The sequence below is a fragment of the Chelonia mydas genome, chromosome 7 (assembly GCF_015237465.2).
Source record: "Chelonia mydas isolate rCheMyd1 chromosome 7, rCheMyd1.pri.v2, whole genome shotgun sequence".
In the NCBI taxonomy this organism is placed as follows: Eukaryota; Metazoa; Chordata; order Testudines; family Cheloniidae; genus Chelonia; species Chelonia mydas.
The window spans coordinates 57095051-57112302 of NC_057853.1; the positions used below are offsets into that span (position 1 = coordinate 57095051).

The 17252-nt window shown below is 43.7% G+C and overlaps 1 protein-coding gene across 2 annotated transcripts in view; it reads right to left on the reverse strand.

Annotated features, from left to right (window-relative positions):
• FRMPD2 (FERM and PDZ domain containing 2) overlaps nucleotides 1-17252 on the reverse strand; it is a 129956-nt gene that overhangs the window by 18169 nt on the left and 94535 nt on the right. For both annotated transcript variants that reach the window (XM_043551851.1, XM_043551850.1), the window contains 4 exons: nucleotides 12800-12837; nucleotides 3481-3567; nucleotides 2950-3014; nucleotides 1083-1244 (listed from right to left, as the gene is read on the reverse strand). In XM_043551851.1, coding sequence (XP_043407786.1) covers nucleotides 1083-1244; nucleotides 2950-3014; nucleotides 3481-3567; nucleotides 12800-12837 — 352 coding nt within the window. The remainder of the gene's footprint in view (nucleotides 1-1082; nucleotides 1245-2949; nucleotides 3015-3480; nucleotides 3568-12799; nucleotides 12838-17252) is intronic.

The following is a 17252-nucleotide window of genomic DNA, read 5'->3' on the forward strand; positions in this document are numbered from 1 at the left end:
AGCCCACACAGGAGTCCCCCTCACCCTTGACTCCTCTGTCCTGCAGATTGCTCCCTCTGTGGAATCCCCACCGTCTCCTCCCTCCTCCCCACACTTGCTATCCCCAGCGCCCCCCCACCCCGACCTGGCACTAACTGGGGGTGGGGGGTGGGGGGAGGAGGAGAAACCAAAGCTCCTGCCAGTGCTGCCCCTCCTGGCTTGGCCAGACTCCTGCTCTGAAGTCACTCAGCCAAGCTTGGGGTGTGGGGGGAGAGGGGAAGAAGCCAAGGCAGGCAGGGAGTTGAGCTCTGCAGAGAGGAGCCCCAGCATGGGACAGAGTGACTCCTACAGGCAGCAGACTGTACTGCAGCTGCCTCCCACCTACCTGAGCCCAGGGACATGATGCTCCACAGAGCAGCTTCAGACTTTCCTCTTCGCCTCCCTCCACTGCCTGCCTCCCTTCCCGCACAGCCAGCCAGAAGTTAGAGAGGACACAGATACCACTGCTGCCTCATAGGCTGGAAGTTGTGGAGGGCAATGTATTCCCCCCTCCCCCACAATCCTGCCCATGCCCATCACTCTGGTATCTGGGTCTCCGTCAGCCTGGCTGTTTAATTAGTCATTAACATTACAACGGCTGGCGTGTGCAGTCTCTGCAGAGAGTTGCTCAGCATTTCGGTCTGGGGTTTTGCTATCTCAAGCTAACTCATTAACACAAGCCACTACAGAGAGGCCAGCTGATCTGAGTCATGTCAGAAGCAGGCCAACCCTTTTCTAGAAACTAGCGGCCTAATGCAGGCAGTAGCACAGATACGCCCCCTTTGCAGTAACTGGCGCCTGCCCTTATGAGAAGCACTATGCCCAGGAGTCGGGATCTGCAGGGTTTTGTAGATTAGGAAGTTCAGCTGCAGCCGGGCTAGCACCCAACCACCCACCCCAATTTTTGACATTTGCCCAGGCAGGTGGCAAGTCACGGGAACCCCCAATTATGATCTGATTACAGTGATCATGTTCAATGTTTGGTTATGACTGCACAGCATAACACAAACTCTCCCTAAACTTCCAGGGCAAATCTAGACCAAAGCAGTGAAGCCAAACGTTACCTTTAGTAAAATGTCACCCACTTGAAGCCTCCCATCGAGATCAGCGATACTTCTTGGGCTGATGGCTTTAATTAGGATAGCCCGGCCATTTCTGCCACCTACCAGCGCAAATCCCAGGCTCCCGTTGGCTGTTTTCTCCAACTCAATCTTAATGATGCAGTCCTGCAATACAGAAGGGCCCTGTTCAAAATGAAGCTAAGTCAGGAGCCAAATGAACTGACAGTGATCATGACTGGAGATTCCTAATGTTCCCTTCACCCTACAGGATACCAATGTGCTTTACAATCTTCACTCACTGATGGTATAAATTATAGGGAAAATTCTTCTCTTGCGTAGACACGCAAAGGGACTTAAATGGCAGCTGCACACATGTACCAAAGAGATGGTATGATAGATATTTCCATCAAAAATAAACTTATTAAAAACAATTAAAGTGTCCTGAGGGGAAAGCCCACCCACATAAACCCTTAAAAGCAAGAAAATGTCTAGTTCAGGTGTCCTTCTTTAACAGGACAAATTTCACTGATGGGTAAGTCACATATACCTCCAACTTGTACAGTAACACAATACACAGCCTCTCCACTGGCCTATAATGCAAAACCTTAGCCTCAGCAACACCACTATTCATGTCTGTTAGGCATTTGTGCAGGGGTAGATAGTATGATGAGTTACTTTCACAGGCAGAAGTTTGAGGTCAGAGTTAAGGTTTTGTCAGACAAATGTATATCGAGTGCAATGCCCTGGAAATGTTTAAATTTTGTTCCTGAAAAAATATGTAAAGTACATTGATAATGAGGCACATTCTCTAACACTTGTGGCAATCTGTTCCACTCCAAAAGACAAAGAATTGCTCTTCAGAAATATTTTAATGAGCTACCCGGATAGCAGATGATGATGATGCAGGAGATGAGATTGAGATGATGTAGGAGAATCCAGTGATTGGGGTGGGGGAGGAGGGTAGCTTCATCAGAAGCAGGGAAGTCATTCCAATTTCCCCTTGAGTTTGGTGGTTGAATTTTAACAAGAGGCCCCCTCCAGCAAACCACCAGCTGCATGACACTAACAAATATATCGTCAGAAAAATTCCACCCCCAAAATGGGCAATTTTAATTCCAAGCCACTTTGCAGCCCTGATATTTTTGCAGAAATGAGTATCTGCAGTGAGACATGGGAAATGTTGTCCATTTCAGTGGGAAGACTGATTTTCCTGCAATTACACATTTCTAATCTGGAAATTCAAACTTTCAAATACGTCACCTCTTCTGCTGGCAAGTCAGACTATATTTTTAAGGTAAAGCCATTTTGGACCAAAAATATTTGTAAAATTCCACAGGTTTATCACACACTGGCCCAGTTCAACAATCTCACAATGACATGCAAAAATCTCACGTTCCAAGGAGTTCTGGGGACTCTCACACTGCAAACATGTTTCACAGCCCTAGTTACATTCATTTCCGCAGAATCCCCAGCTGTACCGTTAGATCCCTAGCGTCTGTGCCGTTTTCCATCTCTGTTCAGGCTCGATCCTGTGAGGAGCTGGAAACGCTAAACTCCTTGTGAGTGCTCCCAAGAGGGCACTGTGTATGATCAGGGTTTTTTATACTACAGAGCTAGTAATATAGCGATATTACACATAGAAAAATAGCAGTAGAGGGACCCAGTCCTGTGAGCTGCTCAGCACCTTCAAGCCAGTGATCGCTCTGCACCTCACAAAGTATGGCCCTTGAGGAATATGCTTACACTTGCAATGGGACAGAAGATAAAGCAAATACATTCAGTGTCGCTGTAGAAAATCCCATTACCGAAATCTGTATTGAGATCCTTCTGCTCAGCAGGCTGCCTTGCACTTGATAAAACAATGACTTACCTCATAATCTGCTGAGTCAGATGTGCTTTGCTCAACCCCACCACTTTCTTCCTCCGAGTGCTTTGCTGTGAGAAAGCAGGATGAGTTCTTACAAAGCTGCATTAGTTGTAGGTTTTACAGTGTAACACTGGACATCACACTACTATTAGACATAATGCAAGTTATTTTTGTTGTCACAAGCAAAAGACCACCACCAAAAACTCACTCTGCACTTACACGGTTTGCTTGTTCAGTCCCACTTCTTGAGCTGTTAACTGAACCCTGTGCCTGTCCTCTACTGTCCTTTTACCTCCCACATAGCAGTTTCCCAAGCAACCCTTAAAGCTGCACGTCACAGGGTCGGAAACATCAGCTGGACAACTGATAATGTACAAAAATGTTCTGTGATACTCCAGGGGAGGCCGTTTTGCTTACTAATAATTAATCTTTTCCATTCACAGTCAGAAGCACCTGCAGATTTTCTTTTTCTTTGAAAGAGATGGCATGAAACATTACAAAGCCAGACTGAGAAATGCAAAGTAATTTCCTTACTATGTTGACGGGGTAGATGTTGCTCTTGGAGACTCACGTTTTCATTTGAGAGATACACTTTGACTTCCTCTGGCTCAGCAGGTGGCTCTAAAAAACAAGCGTGTAGATTTGCTATAGCTGATAGGCACCCTGCTAAATTTAATGTATGTGAGAGAGTGCAAACTAGGGTTTAGATTAGCCAACTAGGTGCCAGGACTCCTGGATTCTAATCGCAGCTCCAGTACTGACTCACTGTATGACCCTGGATGAGACACTTGGGGTATGTCTATTAATGCAATGAAAAACCCATGGCTGGCCTGTTCCAACCAACTCGGGCTTGCACGAGACTTGGGCTGCAGGGCTGTTTCACTGCAGTATAGACTTCCAGTCTCAGTCTGGAGCCTGGGCTCTAGGACCCTGCGAGGTGGGAGGGTCCCAGAACTCGGGCTCCAGCCAGGGGTGTCTAGTTGCTGTGTAGACATAGAGTCCCTGTCCTGTGCTTAAGTTTCCTCATTTTCACAATGGTATAATTAATACTTGCATAACTCATGAGTATGTCATGCAGTTTAATCACCATAATTAATGTTTTTAAAATGCTGACAACAAGCACAGGGCAGAGTTAACATTATCTTTGGTTCATGTGGTCAAGTCGGATCAATTTGCTAAGGGAATGAATAGTATGTGTTTGTGAGTGTATATGTGAAAAGGCAATGTATGTAGATATATAGCTTTACAGTACACTATATTTCCTAAAAAAAACAAACAAGGAGAACTTGTGGCACCTTAGAGACTAAAAAATTTATTTGGGCATAAGCTTTCGTGGGCTAAAACCCACTTCAGTAGGCAGGTATAAATACACAGGCCAGTCCTCGCTTACAGACAGCCCCCCAGCCTGAAGCAAATACTCACCAGCAACTACACACCACACAACAAAAACATTAACCCAGGAACCAATTCCTGCAACAAACCCCATTGCCAACTCTGTCCGCATATCTATTCAAGGGACACCATAATAGGACCTAACCATATCAGCCACGCTATCAGGGGATCGTTCACCTGCACATCTACCAATGTGATATATGTCATCATGTGCAAGCAATGCCCCTCTGCCATGTACATTGGCCAAACCAGACAGTCTCTACGCAAAAGAATAAATGAAGACAAACAGATGTCAAAAATTATAACATTCAAAAACCAGTAGGAGAACACTTCAATCTCCCTGGACACTCAATAACAGACTTAAAAGTGAGGAGTACTTGTGGCACCTTAAAGACTAACAAATTTAGTAGAGCATACGCTTTCGTGAGCTACAGCTCACTTCATCAGATGCATAGAATGGAACATATATATATGTGTAATGTCTAAAACTGGGTTGGCTCAGACTCATAGCAAGTCTCAGCTGCAATATATGGATCCCAACCCCTCTCAGAGTTATTATTAATTATTATTATTATTATTTATTTGTATTTCAGTAGCACCTAGGAGCCCCAGTTATGGACCAGTATCCCCTTATGCTAGGTGCTGTATACACACAGAATAAAAAGATGGACCATGAGTTCATGGGGGGAGGGGTTGGCAGAGACCCATCGCTAGTTCTGACATTATTTTGTCCCTCCCTCCCCCCCAGACTGCCTTCCCTCATTGGACTCTCTCAAGCCATATATGACAGCCATCACGGCAACAAATGACTAGGGGCTAAATCCATCCCTGCCTTTTGATGCTGTGGATGGCCAAGACTATAACAGGGTTAAAAAAAGAACTAGGTAAGTTCATGGAGGATAGATCCATCCATGGCTATTAGCCAGGATGGGCAGGGATGGTGTCCCTAGCCTGTGTTTGCCAGAAGCTGGGAATGGGTGACAGGGAATGGATCACTTGATGATTACCTGTTCCATTCATACCCTCTGGGGCAACTGGCACTGGCCACTGTCAGAAGACAGGACTCTGGGCTAGATGAACCTTTGGTCTGATGGCTGTTCTTATGATTACACCGGGAGTTGTAGCTGCTTATAACAAGGACAGGGCCTCAATTCAGCAATGCATTTCAGCACATGCATAAAGTTAAGCAACTGCTTAAGTACTTTGCTGAGGTGAGGCCTAAATTTGATTCAACTGTTTTATTTTCTTTACATGAAACTGACCCCCTGTGCAGAAGGTCAAGGTGAGATTCATGCACCACATACAGATAAGTTGGAAGTTACCATACAAACTGTGAGAGGCTAATTAGTTAAGATGAACTATTATCAGCAGGAGAAAAAAAACCTTTTTTAGTGATAATCAAGATGGCCCATTTAGACAGTTGACAAGAAGGTGTGAGGATACTTAGCTTAAGGAAATAGATTCAATATGTGTAATGACCCAGCCATTCCCAGTCTCTATTCAAACCCAAGTTAATGGTATCCAGTTTGCATATTAATTCAAGCTCAGCAGTTTCTCGCTGGAGTCTGTTTTTGAAGCTTTTCTGTTGCAAAATTGCCACCCTTAAATCTTTTACTGGGTGGCCACAGAGGCTGAAGTGTTCTCCTACCAGTTTTTGAATGTTATGATTCCCGATGTCAGATTTGTGTCCATTTATTCTTTTGCGTAGAGACTGTCCGGTTTGGCCAATGTACATGGCAGAGGGGCACTGCTGGCACATGGCAGCAATATATGTTCCATTCTATGCATCCGATGAAGTGAGCTGTAGCTCATGAAAGCTTATGCTCTAATAAATGTGTTAGTCTCTAAGGTGCCACCAGTACTCCTGTTCTTTTTGCAGATACAGACTAATACTGCTGCTACTCTGAAACCAGACTTAAAAGTGGCAATTCTTCAACAAAAAAACTTCAAAAACAGACTTCAACGAGAAACTGCAGAACTGGAATTAAATTGCAAACTGGACACCATCAAATTAGGCCTGAATAAAGACTTGGCGTGGATGGGTCACTGCAAAAACTAATTTCCTTGTAATTCATCTCTTCTTGTCAACTGTTGAGAATAGGCCACTTCCACATTAATTGAATTGGCTCGTTAGCACTGACCCTCCACTTGGTAAGGCAACTCCCATCTTTTCATGTGCTGTGTATTTATACCTGCCTACTGTATTTTCCGCTCCCTGCATCTGATGAAGTGGGTTTTAGCACACGAAAGCTTATGCCCAAATAAATTTGTTAGTCTCTAAGGTGCCACAAGGACTCCTCATTGTTTTTGCTGATACAGACTAACACGGCTACCACTCTGAAAACTATATTTCCTGTTTCTTTCTGGTTTTGAGTTTTGCATTATTATCCCTTGACAACTTTCACTGGCTTCACTACGTGTTTTTTTTATGTTTGAATTAGATAAGCAATAAATGTTCTATTTTGTTACTATGGAACTCAAATAATGCATATAATTAGTACATTCATAGGCCAGAAGGGACCACTCTGCTAATCTAACTGACGCCCTTATAACACAGGCTATAGGACTTCCCTGCATAAATTCCTATTTGAAATACAGCAGATCTTTTAGAAAAACATGCAATCTTGATTTAAAATTTTTCTGTGATAGAGAATCCACCACATTCCGAGGTAAATTGTTCCAGGAGTTCCAATTGTCCACGCTGTTAAAAATTTGCATATTATTTCTAGTCTGAATTTTTCTAGCTTTAACTTCCAGTCATTGGATTTTTTTATATGTCTGGCTGCTCGATTGAAGAGCCTTTTATTATCAGCTTTTTGTTGTTCATGTACGTACTTATAGACTGTGACCAACTCACCCCTGAACCTTCTCTTTGTTAACCTAAAGAGATTGAGCTCCTGAAGGCTATCACTATAAGGCATGGGTTCCCCCCCGCCCCAATCCTTTAATCATTCTCATGGCTCTTCTCTCAACCTTCTGCAATTTACCAATATCCTTCTTGCATTGTGGGCACCAGAACTGGACACCAGTGGTCACACTAGGGTGACCAGATGTCCAGATTTTATAGGGACAGTCCTATTTTGGGGGGCTTTTTCTTATATAGGTGCCTATTACCCCCACCCTGTCCTGATTTTTCACACTTGCTATCTGGTCATCCTTGGTCGCACCCCAGGGCCAAATACAGAGGTAATAAAACCTCTCTACTTCTACTCAAGATGCCCCTGTTCATACGTCCCAGGATTGTATTAGCTCTTTTGGCCATGGTGTTGCATATAAGGAAGGTGTTACCTTGTCAACGCAGTCAATGCACTGAGAAGCAAATTACTATTATTTTTAAAAGGGCTTTGCTAAAAGGAATCATTTGGGATTATAAAAAGAATATGTAATCAAGGAGATGAAATTTATTGCGCCTTTGTGTTGCTTATCATCACAATAATACATCTATGGAAAGATGATAACTGGTTTTGAAAGCATCCTGGGAATATTCGTGGAAAGCTAAAGTCTCACTAAGATGAATGCAAATATGGGCTGGTGAGACATTTTGGTCCAGAAGCGACTTTTTCAGGCCTTCCTCATGTGGATAAAGATTTCAGTTAGCCATCAGGCATCAGAAACATCATCACTTGACTTAGGCCTCACCTACATTCAGGTTTTGCACCAATTTAACTAAAACAGTTGAAAACCAGATTTAGTTACATCCATTCAACGCCCTAGTGCAAATGCAATCATAGTGCTAAGAAGGGATTTATAACAGCACAGTTTGTTTCTGTTTTTCTATCAGTGTGGTTACACTGGTGCAGTGTAGACGAGGTCCTAGATGACCAATCACATTGTGCAACAGTGAAGTATGGATAGAAAATAGTCAAAACAGTAATTGTTTGCAATCAACCCAGAGACTAAAATATGTTTGCAGAAAACTTCCATCCAATCTGTCTGAACAATGAACAAATTCACCGAACTCAGAATCTGAGCATGGAGAATTCAAACATGGGTTAAATGCCCTGAACAAATTATTCTTGGCCAATAGTTCACCAAGCTCTATATTTTCTCTCTTTTGGTAAAGTGCTGTGTAGTTCTATTCTCACTGTGGGTGTGATTTTAGTAGAAATAATAAATTAAGAGCGGCAATTTATCCATTGCATATTTTAAAATGCAACATATCAACATAGACATGTGGTTGGTGAGACGAAGGCAGCTGGGAGATTAAGGGAGTTCACCAGCAAAGGAATGCAGGGAACTAAGGTTGTTGTTTTCGTTCCCTTAATTTACAGGTACTCTACAAGGAAGAAGTCACAATAGGAGGAAAATGGTGTGCCGCTAACACCGCTGCTAGCTCTTCCTTTGTCTGCAGGAGGGCCCTGGCCAAACAGGTGTCCTCCTAACCCTAAAAGCTTCTATCCAGGTCCTTATCTTGACTTGCTGGGAATGCGGCCTGCATGTCCCTGCCAATGAAAGCCAGGCATGGGGAACTACCTGGTGTGAGAGGTGTCTGTTGATGGAGTCCCTCAGGAAGCAGGTAAGAGAGCTGCAGGGGGAGCCGGTACATCCATATAGCATCCAGGAGCATGAGGATTATGAGGATGCACATGGAGATGTCCAGGATGGAGAATGTTAGCTGGCTACAGATTGCTACAGCAGCACCAGAGAAGAAAGGCACCTCTGCTGGAAGGAGACTGGCTGCCGGCCGCCTCAGGCAGTAGACAGTGCTCCACCCCCATCCAAGTTCCCCATCCTTCGCAGTCAAGAACCAGTATGCTGTACTGGCAACAGGCAGTGAGGGGCAGACCCCAATGGCTGAGGAGAAGGTGCCACCTGCCCCCAAAGCTGGGAGGGTCATGGCCACCAGACCCAAGAGGAGGAGGCATAGGGTGCTGGTGGTCTGTGACTCCCTTCTGAGGGGGCTGGAGACATCCATCTGCTGACCTGACATGAAGTCCCAGGAGGTCTGCTGCCTGCCTGGAGTCCATGTACAAGATATTACGGAAAGATTATTAAGACTCTGATCCACTGATCCTGGAAAGATTATCCCTCTAACCAGTGCCCCATGCTGCTTATCCACATGGGCACTAATGAAACTGCCGGGTACGACCCGGAGCAGATCAGCAGTGACTACCAGGCTCTGAAGGTGACTGAAGGAGTTGGGGAGTGAGGCTATGTTCTTGTCCATCCTCTCGGTTGAAGGTAAGGACCCAGGCAGGAGCATACATCCTGAAGATGAATGCGTGGCTGTGCAGATGGTGTCAACAGGCAGGCTTTGGCTTCCTTGACCATGTGATGCTGGGAAGAGATGTGGTCTGCCTGACTAAGAAGGGGAAGAGCATCTTTGGACACCAACTTGCCAATCTTGTGAGGAAGGCTTTAAATTAAGTTCAAAGGGGGGCAGATAAGCCCATAGAGAAGCATAAAAAGGCGACTTTAACAAAGGGTTAGATGTTGGGAGTGGGAGCAGAAAAAAAAATTCACAATAGGGGTCATGGGAGCAATAACAAGGAAATCATTGGGGGAATCTGCTCAACATCTTAGATGTCTATACACAAAAGCAAGGAGCATGTGGAATACACAGAAAGAACTGGAAGTATTAGTACACAAGCTAAATTATGAACTTATTTGACATCACAAAGACTTGGGGACAAATCTCATGACATGAATATTAGGATAGAGGGGTATAGCTTGTTAAGGAAGGACAGGCAGGGAAAAAGCAAGGAGGTGTTGCAGTGTACACCAAGAATATATTAACACTTGTTCTGAGGTCCAGCAGAAGGGGAGAGGCAGAGGAGTTGAAAGTCTCGGGGTAAAGATAAAAGGGAAAAAAAGCGGTGACACGTCATGGTAGGGGTCTCCTATAGACCATCAAATCAGGAACAGGAGGTGGATGAGGCATTTCTAAAACAACCGCAATATCCAAAGCAGAAGACCTGGTAGCTTCCCACACATCGGTTGGAAAAGTTATACAGCAAAATACAAATTTTCCAGTAAGTTCTTGGAAGCTATTAGGGACAATTTTTTGATTCAGAAAGTGGAGGACGTAGCCAGGGGGACAGCCATTTTAGACCTGCTTCAGACCAACAGTGGAATTGGTTGCAAATCTGAAGGTGGAAGGCAATTTGGGTGAAATTGATTCTAAGGAAAAGAAGGAGCAAAGGCAGCAGACTAAGAACAGACTCCAAAAAGTAGACTTTAATAAAATTCAAAGAACTGGTAGGTAAGGTTTCAGGGGAAGAAAGGATAAAGGAGAGATGGCAGTTTCTCAAGGAGACAATATTAAAGACAAACTGCAAACTATCCCTGTGCAAACTAAAGATAGGAAGAATAATAAGAGACGAATATGGCTCCATCAGGAGCTGTTTAATCACATGCAAAATCAAAAAGGAATCCTACAAAATGCAGAAACATGTACAAAATGCTAAGGAGGGGAATAAAAGAATAGCACAAGCATGTAGGGACAAATACAGAAAGGCAACGGCACAAAAAGAGTCACACCTAGCTAGGGATATAAAAGGTAATTAGAAGAGGTTCCTTAAATACATTAGAAGCAAGAGAAGATGAAGGAAATTGTAGGTCCTCTACTTAGTGGGGAAGGAGAGGTAGTAACTGATGCCATCAAGGTTTTTAATGCTGATTCTGCATCAGTCTTCACTAAAAAGATTAATGGCGATCAGACACTCAACACAATTAATTTAACAATGAGGGGGAAAGAGTGCAAGCCAAATAGGGAAAGAACAATTTAAAGAATATTTAGATAAGTTAAATGTATTGAAGTCGGCAGGGCCTGATGAAATTCATCCTAGGGTACATAAGGAACTAGCTGAAGCAATCTCAGAACCATTAGCAATTATCTTTGAGAACTCATGGAGGATGGGTGAGGTGCCAGAAGACTGGAGAAGGGCAAACATAGTACCTATCTTTAAAAACAGGAACAGAGAGGACCCAGGGAGTTATAGACCAGTCAGCCTAACTTCAATACCTGGAAAGATACTGAAACAAATGCATCCGATGAAATGAGCTGTAGCTCACAAAAGCTTATGCTCAAATAAATTTGTTTGTCTCTAAGGTGCCACAAGTACTCTTTTTCTTTTTGAAACAAATTATTAAACAATCAATTTGTAAGCACCTAGAGGATAATAGGATTAGAAGAAATAGCCAGCACGGATTTGTCAAGAACAAATCATGCCAAATGAACCTAATTTCTTTCTTTGACAGGGTTACAGGCCTAGTGGATGGGGGGAAGCTATAGAGATGCTATATCTTGATTTTAGTAAGGCTTTTGACAGAGTCCCTCATGACAGTCTCATAAGCAAACTAGGGAAATGTGGTCTAGAAGAAATTACTATAAGGTGGGTGCAAAACTGACTAAAAGACCATAATCAAAAAATAATTATCAATGGTTTGCTGTCAAACTAGGAGTGCGTATATAGAGGGGTCCTACAGGGGTCTGTTTTGTGTCTGGTACTTTTCAATCGTTTCATTAATGACTTGGATAACGGAGTGGAGAGTCTGCTTATAAAGTCCGCAGGTGACACCAAGCTGGGAGTGGCTGCATACACTTTGCAGGACAGGATTAGAATTTAAAACCACCTTCAGAAATTGGAGAATTGGTCTGAAATCAACAAGATGCAAATCAATAAAGACAAGCGCAAAGTCCTGAACTTAGGAAGGAAAAATCAAATGCACAATTACAAAATGGGGAATAACCAGCTAGGTGGCAGTACTGCTGAAAAGGATCTGAGGGATATAGTGGATCACAAACTGAATATGAATCAACAGTGTGATTCAGCTGCAAAAAGGGCTGATATAATTCAGGGGTTTATTAACACGAGTGTTCTATGTAAGACAAGGGAGTTAGTGCTCCAGCTGAGGCCTCACAAGTGACAAGTAGAGTGGGACAATTGTGTCCAGTTCTGGGTGCCTCATTTGAGGAAAGATGTGAACAAACTGGAGAGACTCCAGAGAGAAGCAACAAAGATAATAAAAGGTTCAGAAAACCTGATTTACTTGGAAAGGTTAAAAAACTGGGCATGTTTAGTCTTGAGAAAAGATGACTGAGGGGGGACTTGGTAACAGTCTTCAAATATGTTAACGGCTATTCCGAAAAGGATGGTGATCAATTGTTCTCCATGTCCACTAAAGTTAGGACAAGAAGTAATGGGCTTAATCTTCAGCAAGGCAGATTTAGATTAGATATTAGGAAAAACTTTCAAACTCTAAGGGCAGTTAAGCCCTGGAACAGGCTTTTAAGGGAGATTGTGGATCCCCATCACTGGAGGTTTCTAAGAACAGGTTGAACAAACACCTATCAGGGATGGTCTAGGTTCTTGGTGTACTTCGTCCTGCCTCAGTCCAGGAACCGGACATAATAATCTCTTGAGGTCCCCTCCAGCCCTTCATTTCTATGAGTCTATGATTCCCACATTCAGACCAGTATTGTGAACCCATAAATAAAAATATAACTAGCATTACTTACTATTCTGCTGCTCTGTGGGAACCACTGGATTGCCATTTCTGCCAAAAAAAGGAAATGTTCTGAATGCTGAGAATTCCAGACTTGGTAATGCAAGTATGACTACTATATGTTTAAAAGGCATATAGTTTAGTAATATTTTTACAAGTGTACGTCCATTATTATGTTATTTTTAAAGTCATGTTTTTATAAAGAACTTACCTATAATGAATGTATAGATTCTTATTCCATATTTACCCAACAGCAATATTCCTTAATTACATATGTTTGAGAAAGAAAGCACCTGTTATATATTGTCTGTCTCAATGTAGGACTCATCCACAGTGCATTTGGTTGAATCCAACCTCAGTTCCTCATCTGTAACATGTGGATAATAACCCTTCATTTCATTTACCATTTGTTTGGCTTGTCCATTTACATTGAAGGCTCTTAAGAACAGTGGGTGTCTCTACCTATGTGCATGTGCATCTCAGTTGGGGCCTTTAAGTGCTACTATAATACAAATAGTGGATAATGATAAACTATTCAAGCTTCATGGGAATCCTATTGAGCATACTGCAACAGACTCACTAGTCAGCTCTTTAAGCAAGGTAACTCTTTTTGGTCTGTTTATATTATTTGATTTTCCACCTGAGATCCAGGGCTGGCCTCACCATGAGGCGAACTGAGGCGGCCACCTAAGGTGCCAGACTGTGGGGTGGGGGGGCACCACTAGGACCCAGAGTGTAGAAAATTGTGTCTGCTGGTGGTGCATATGTATTCTCTCTGCTCTAGATGCACAGAGAGGGTGGAGTGCTGTGATGGAGGAAGGAGGGCACAAGAGACATAACAGGCAGGCAGGAGAAAAGGTGAGAGGGAATAACAGAAAGCAGCAAGAACTGCAGGGAGAAAGAGGAGGAGGAGCCTCTTATGTACCTCTCTAGCACCCCCAGGAGCCTGAACTGATTAACACCAGCTTCTCAGGGAGCTTCCTGTTTCCTGCTGCTTCCCTAAACCCACTTGAGGAGAACAGGCAGTCAACTGCAGTAGTAGGAGCCAGTTAGGACCTTAAGACGCTGATATCTTCCCTCACTCAGGCCCTGCTACCAGCCTGCTTATTTGTCCCCTTCAATTGAGTGTTGAGAGCCCCTATAGCTGGCACAGAACAGCAGTCATGAGTGAAAGAACAAAACGCCCCTCTGGGGCAGCAGTCAGAAAAAGGAAGAAAGCAAAGGAAGCTTTTCTATCTAAGCAGGAAGGAGCTCTCCTGAGATACATAGACACAAATGTTCACGGTGAGCCTTCCGGCCCCAGTGAGGATGTGAGTGGTGAGGAGATGCCTGATCTTCCAATTAGTCAGAGTGCAGGTGACCTGGCAGCTACTGCAGCATCCATATCTCCATGTCAAATGGATGTAACCATGCACATTCCTGAAGAAAAGTGTAGATCAGAGAAGAGTGTGGTGGAGGTGCAACAAACAGCTGCTGCTGAGTTTAGTTTCTTACGTCTAGATGATCCAGGACCATGGACCCACTTGAGCAGTAGCCTGAGGGACTTCCTTGTACTGCATGGGCCACAGCAAGTGAAAAACGTCATGTTCCCCAAAGACAATGAAAATAGAAGTTTCCGTCCAACACATTACTGGTGTGAAATCCCCAATGGTGACAAAGTGGAGAGGCCATGGCTTATGTACTCAAAACCCCAGAATGCTGCATACTGTTTTTGTTGCAAACTCTTCCAGTCTAATGTTCCAGCCACATTGGGTTCTACAGGAACAAAGGACTGGAAAAATCTGGCTAGAAATCTGGCATGCCGTGAGAAGGCAGCAAATCACCAGAGAGCATTCCATAGGTGGAAAGAGCTTGAGATGAGACTAAGGTTAAAGGCCACCATAGATGATCAGCATCAAGAGAAGATTGCATCAGAGTCTTTTTACTGGCAAAATGTTCTGAAAAGGCTCATTGCCATTGTGAGAATGCTTGCTACCCCCAGGGGTCGGTCCTGGGGCCGGTTTTGTTCAATATCTTCATAAATGATCTGGAGGATGGTGTGGATTGCACTCTCAGCAAATTTGCGGATGATACTAAACTAGGAGGAGTGGTAGATATGCTGGAGGGCAGGGATAGGATACAGAGGGACCTAGACAAATTGGAAGATTGGGCCAAAAGAAATCTGATGAGGTTCAATAAGGATAAGTGCAGGGTCCTGCACTTAGGACGGAAGAACCCAATGCACTGCTACAGACTAGGGACCGAAAGGCTAGGCAGCAGTTCTGCGGAAAAGGACCTAGGGGTGACAGTGGACGAGAAGCTGGATATGAGTCAGCAGTGTGCCCTTGTTGCCAAGAAGGCCAATGGCATTTTGGGATGTATAAGTAGGGGCATAGCGAGCAGATCGAGGGACGTGATCGTTCCCCTCTATTCGACATTGGTGAGGCCTCATCTGGAGTACTGTGTCCAGTTTTGGGCCCCACACTACAAGAAGGATGTGGATAAATTGGAGAGAATCCAGCGAAGGGCAACAAAATTGATTAGGGGTCTGGAACACATGACTTATGAGGAGAGGCTGAGGGAACTGGGATTGTTTAGTCTGCGGAAGAGAAGAATGAGGGGGGATTTGATAGCTGCTTTCAACTACCTGAGAGGTGGTTCCAGAGAGGATGGTTCTAGACTATTCTCAGTGGTAGAAGAGGACAGGACAAGGAGTAATGGTCTCAAGTTGCAGTGGGGGAGGTTTAGGTTGGATATTAGGAAAAACTTTTTCACTAGGAGGGTGGTGAAACACTGGAATGCGTTACCTAGGGAGGTGGTAGAATCTCCTTCCTTAGAAGTTTTAAAGGTCAGGCTTGACAAAGCCCTGGCTGGGATGATTTAATTGGGGATTGGTCCTGCTTTGAGCAGGGGGTTGGATTAGATGACCTCCTGAGGTCCCTTCCAACCCTGATATTCTATGATTCTATGATACCCAAAACCTAGCACTGCGTGGCACTTCAGATCAGCTGTATGTGCCAAACAATGGAAACTTCCTTAAAATTATGGAGCTGATGGCTGAGTTTGATGCTGTACTCCAGGAGCATCTAAGAAGAGTCACCACCCAAGAAATGTACACACACCACTACCTTGGAAAAACAATTCAAAATGAGATCATACAGTTACTGGCAACAAAAGTCAAACAGAAGATTATGGCAGATCTGAAGTCAGCAAGATATTACTCTGTTATTCTGGACTGCACTCCTGACATCAGCCATATGGAACAAATGACTTTAATGGTGCGTTTTATAACAACAACAGAACCTAGTGAAAATGTCCCTGCAATGGTGACTGTCAAAGAGCATTTTCGAGAATTTATTGACATTGATGATACTACAGGAGCTGGTATGACAAATGTGCTTCTTAAAAAGCTGGAAGATACAGGAATTGCGATAGCTGACACTGAAACCACTGAGTGTCACATGGTGGGAAAGTCGAGTGATGGCAATAAAGCCTATCAAACACCAAATTGGGAAGATAGATGATGCAATAGTTGCCATTATGGAGGATAATGCTATGACAGGAACTGTTTGTGGGAGAACAGTGGCAGAGGAAAATGGAATCACCAGAAACATGCATAACTTCAAATTTCTGTGTGGCTTAGTGTTGTGGCATGACATACTGTTTGAAATAAATGTTGTAAGCAAAAGACTCCAAGGTGTTGACCTTGATATAGCTGGAGCAATGGAACAACTGGACAAATCAAAGTCATACCTACAGTCTTACCGGTCAGATGAGGGATTCCAAAACATTCTGAAGAGTGCACAGAAGTTGGCAGAGGAACTTCACACTGAAGCTATTTTCCCACCCATTCAAGAATACAAGAGTCACCGAAGAAGAAAACATTTTGATTACAAGGCATGGGATGATCTCATAAGAGACCCCAAACAACAAAATTCAAAGTTGAATTCTTTAACCAGGTGCTAGATTGTGCAATACAGTCAGTTGAAGAATGTTTCTTGGAGCTCAAGGAACACAGCAGTATATTTGGGATGTTGTATGATATTCCAAAACTCCTCACTATACCTGAAGAAGACCTACATCAGCAATGCAGGGCACTAGAGACAGTGTTGACACATGATGACATGCACAATATTGATGCAAGTGATTTAGGTGATGAACTGAAAGCCCTTTCAAGATACATTTCAGCAGGATCAACTCCAAAGGCTGTTCTGGAATATATGTGCACAAATAAGATGACCACCCTCTTTCCAAATGCTTTTGTTGCTCTGCGCATACTTCTAACGCTTCCTGTAACAGTTGCCAGTGGAGAACGCAGCTTCTCCAAGCTGAAGTTAATAAAGACACATCTATGCTCCACAATGATGCAGGAGAGGCTGGTCGGCCTTACAACCATCTCAATAGAGCATGAGCTGGCCCAGACTGTGGACCTTCAGGAAGCAGTTCAAATCTTTGCAACCAAGAAGGCACGGAAAACACCACTTTGA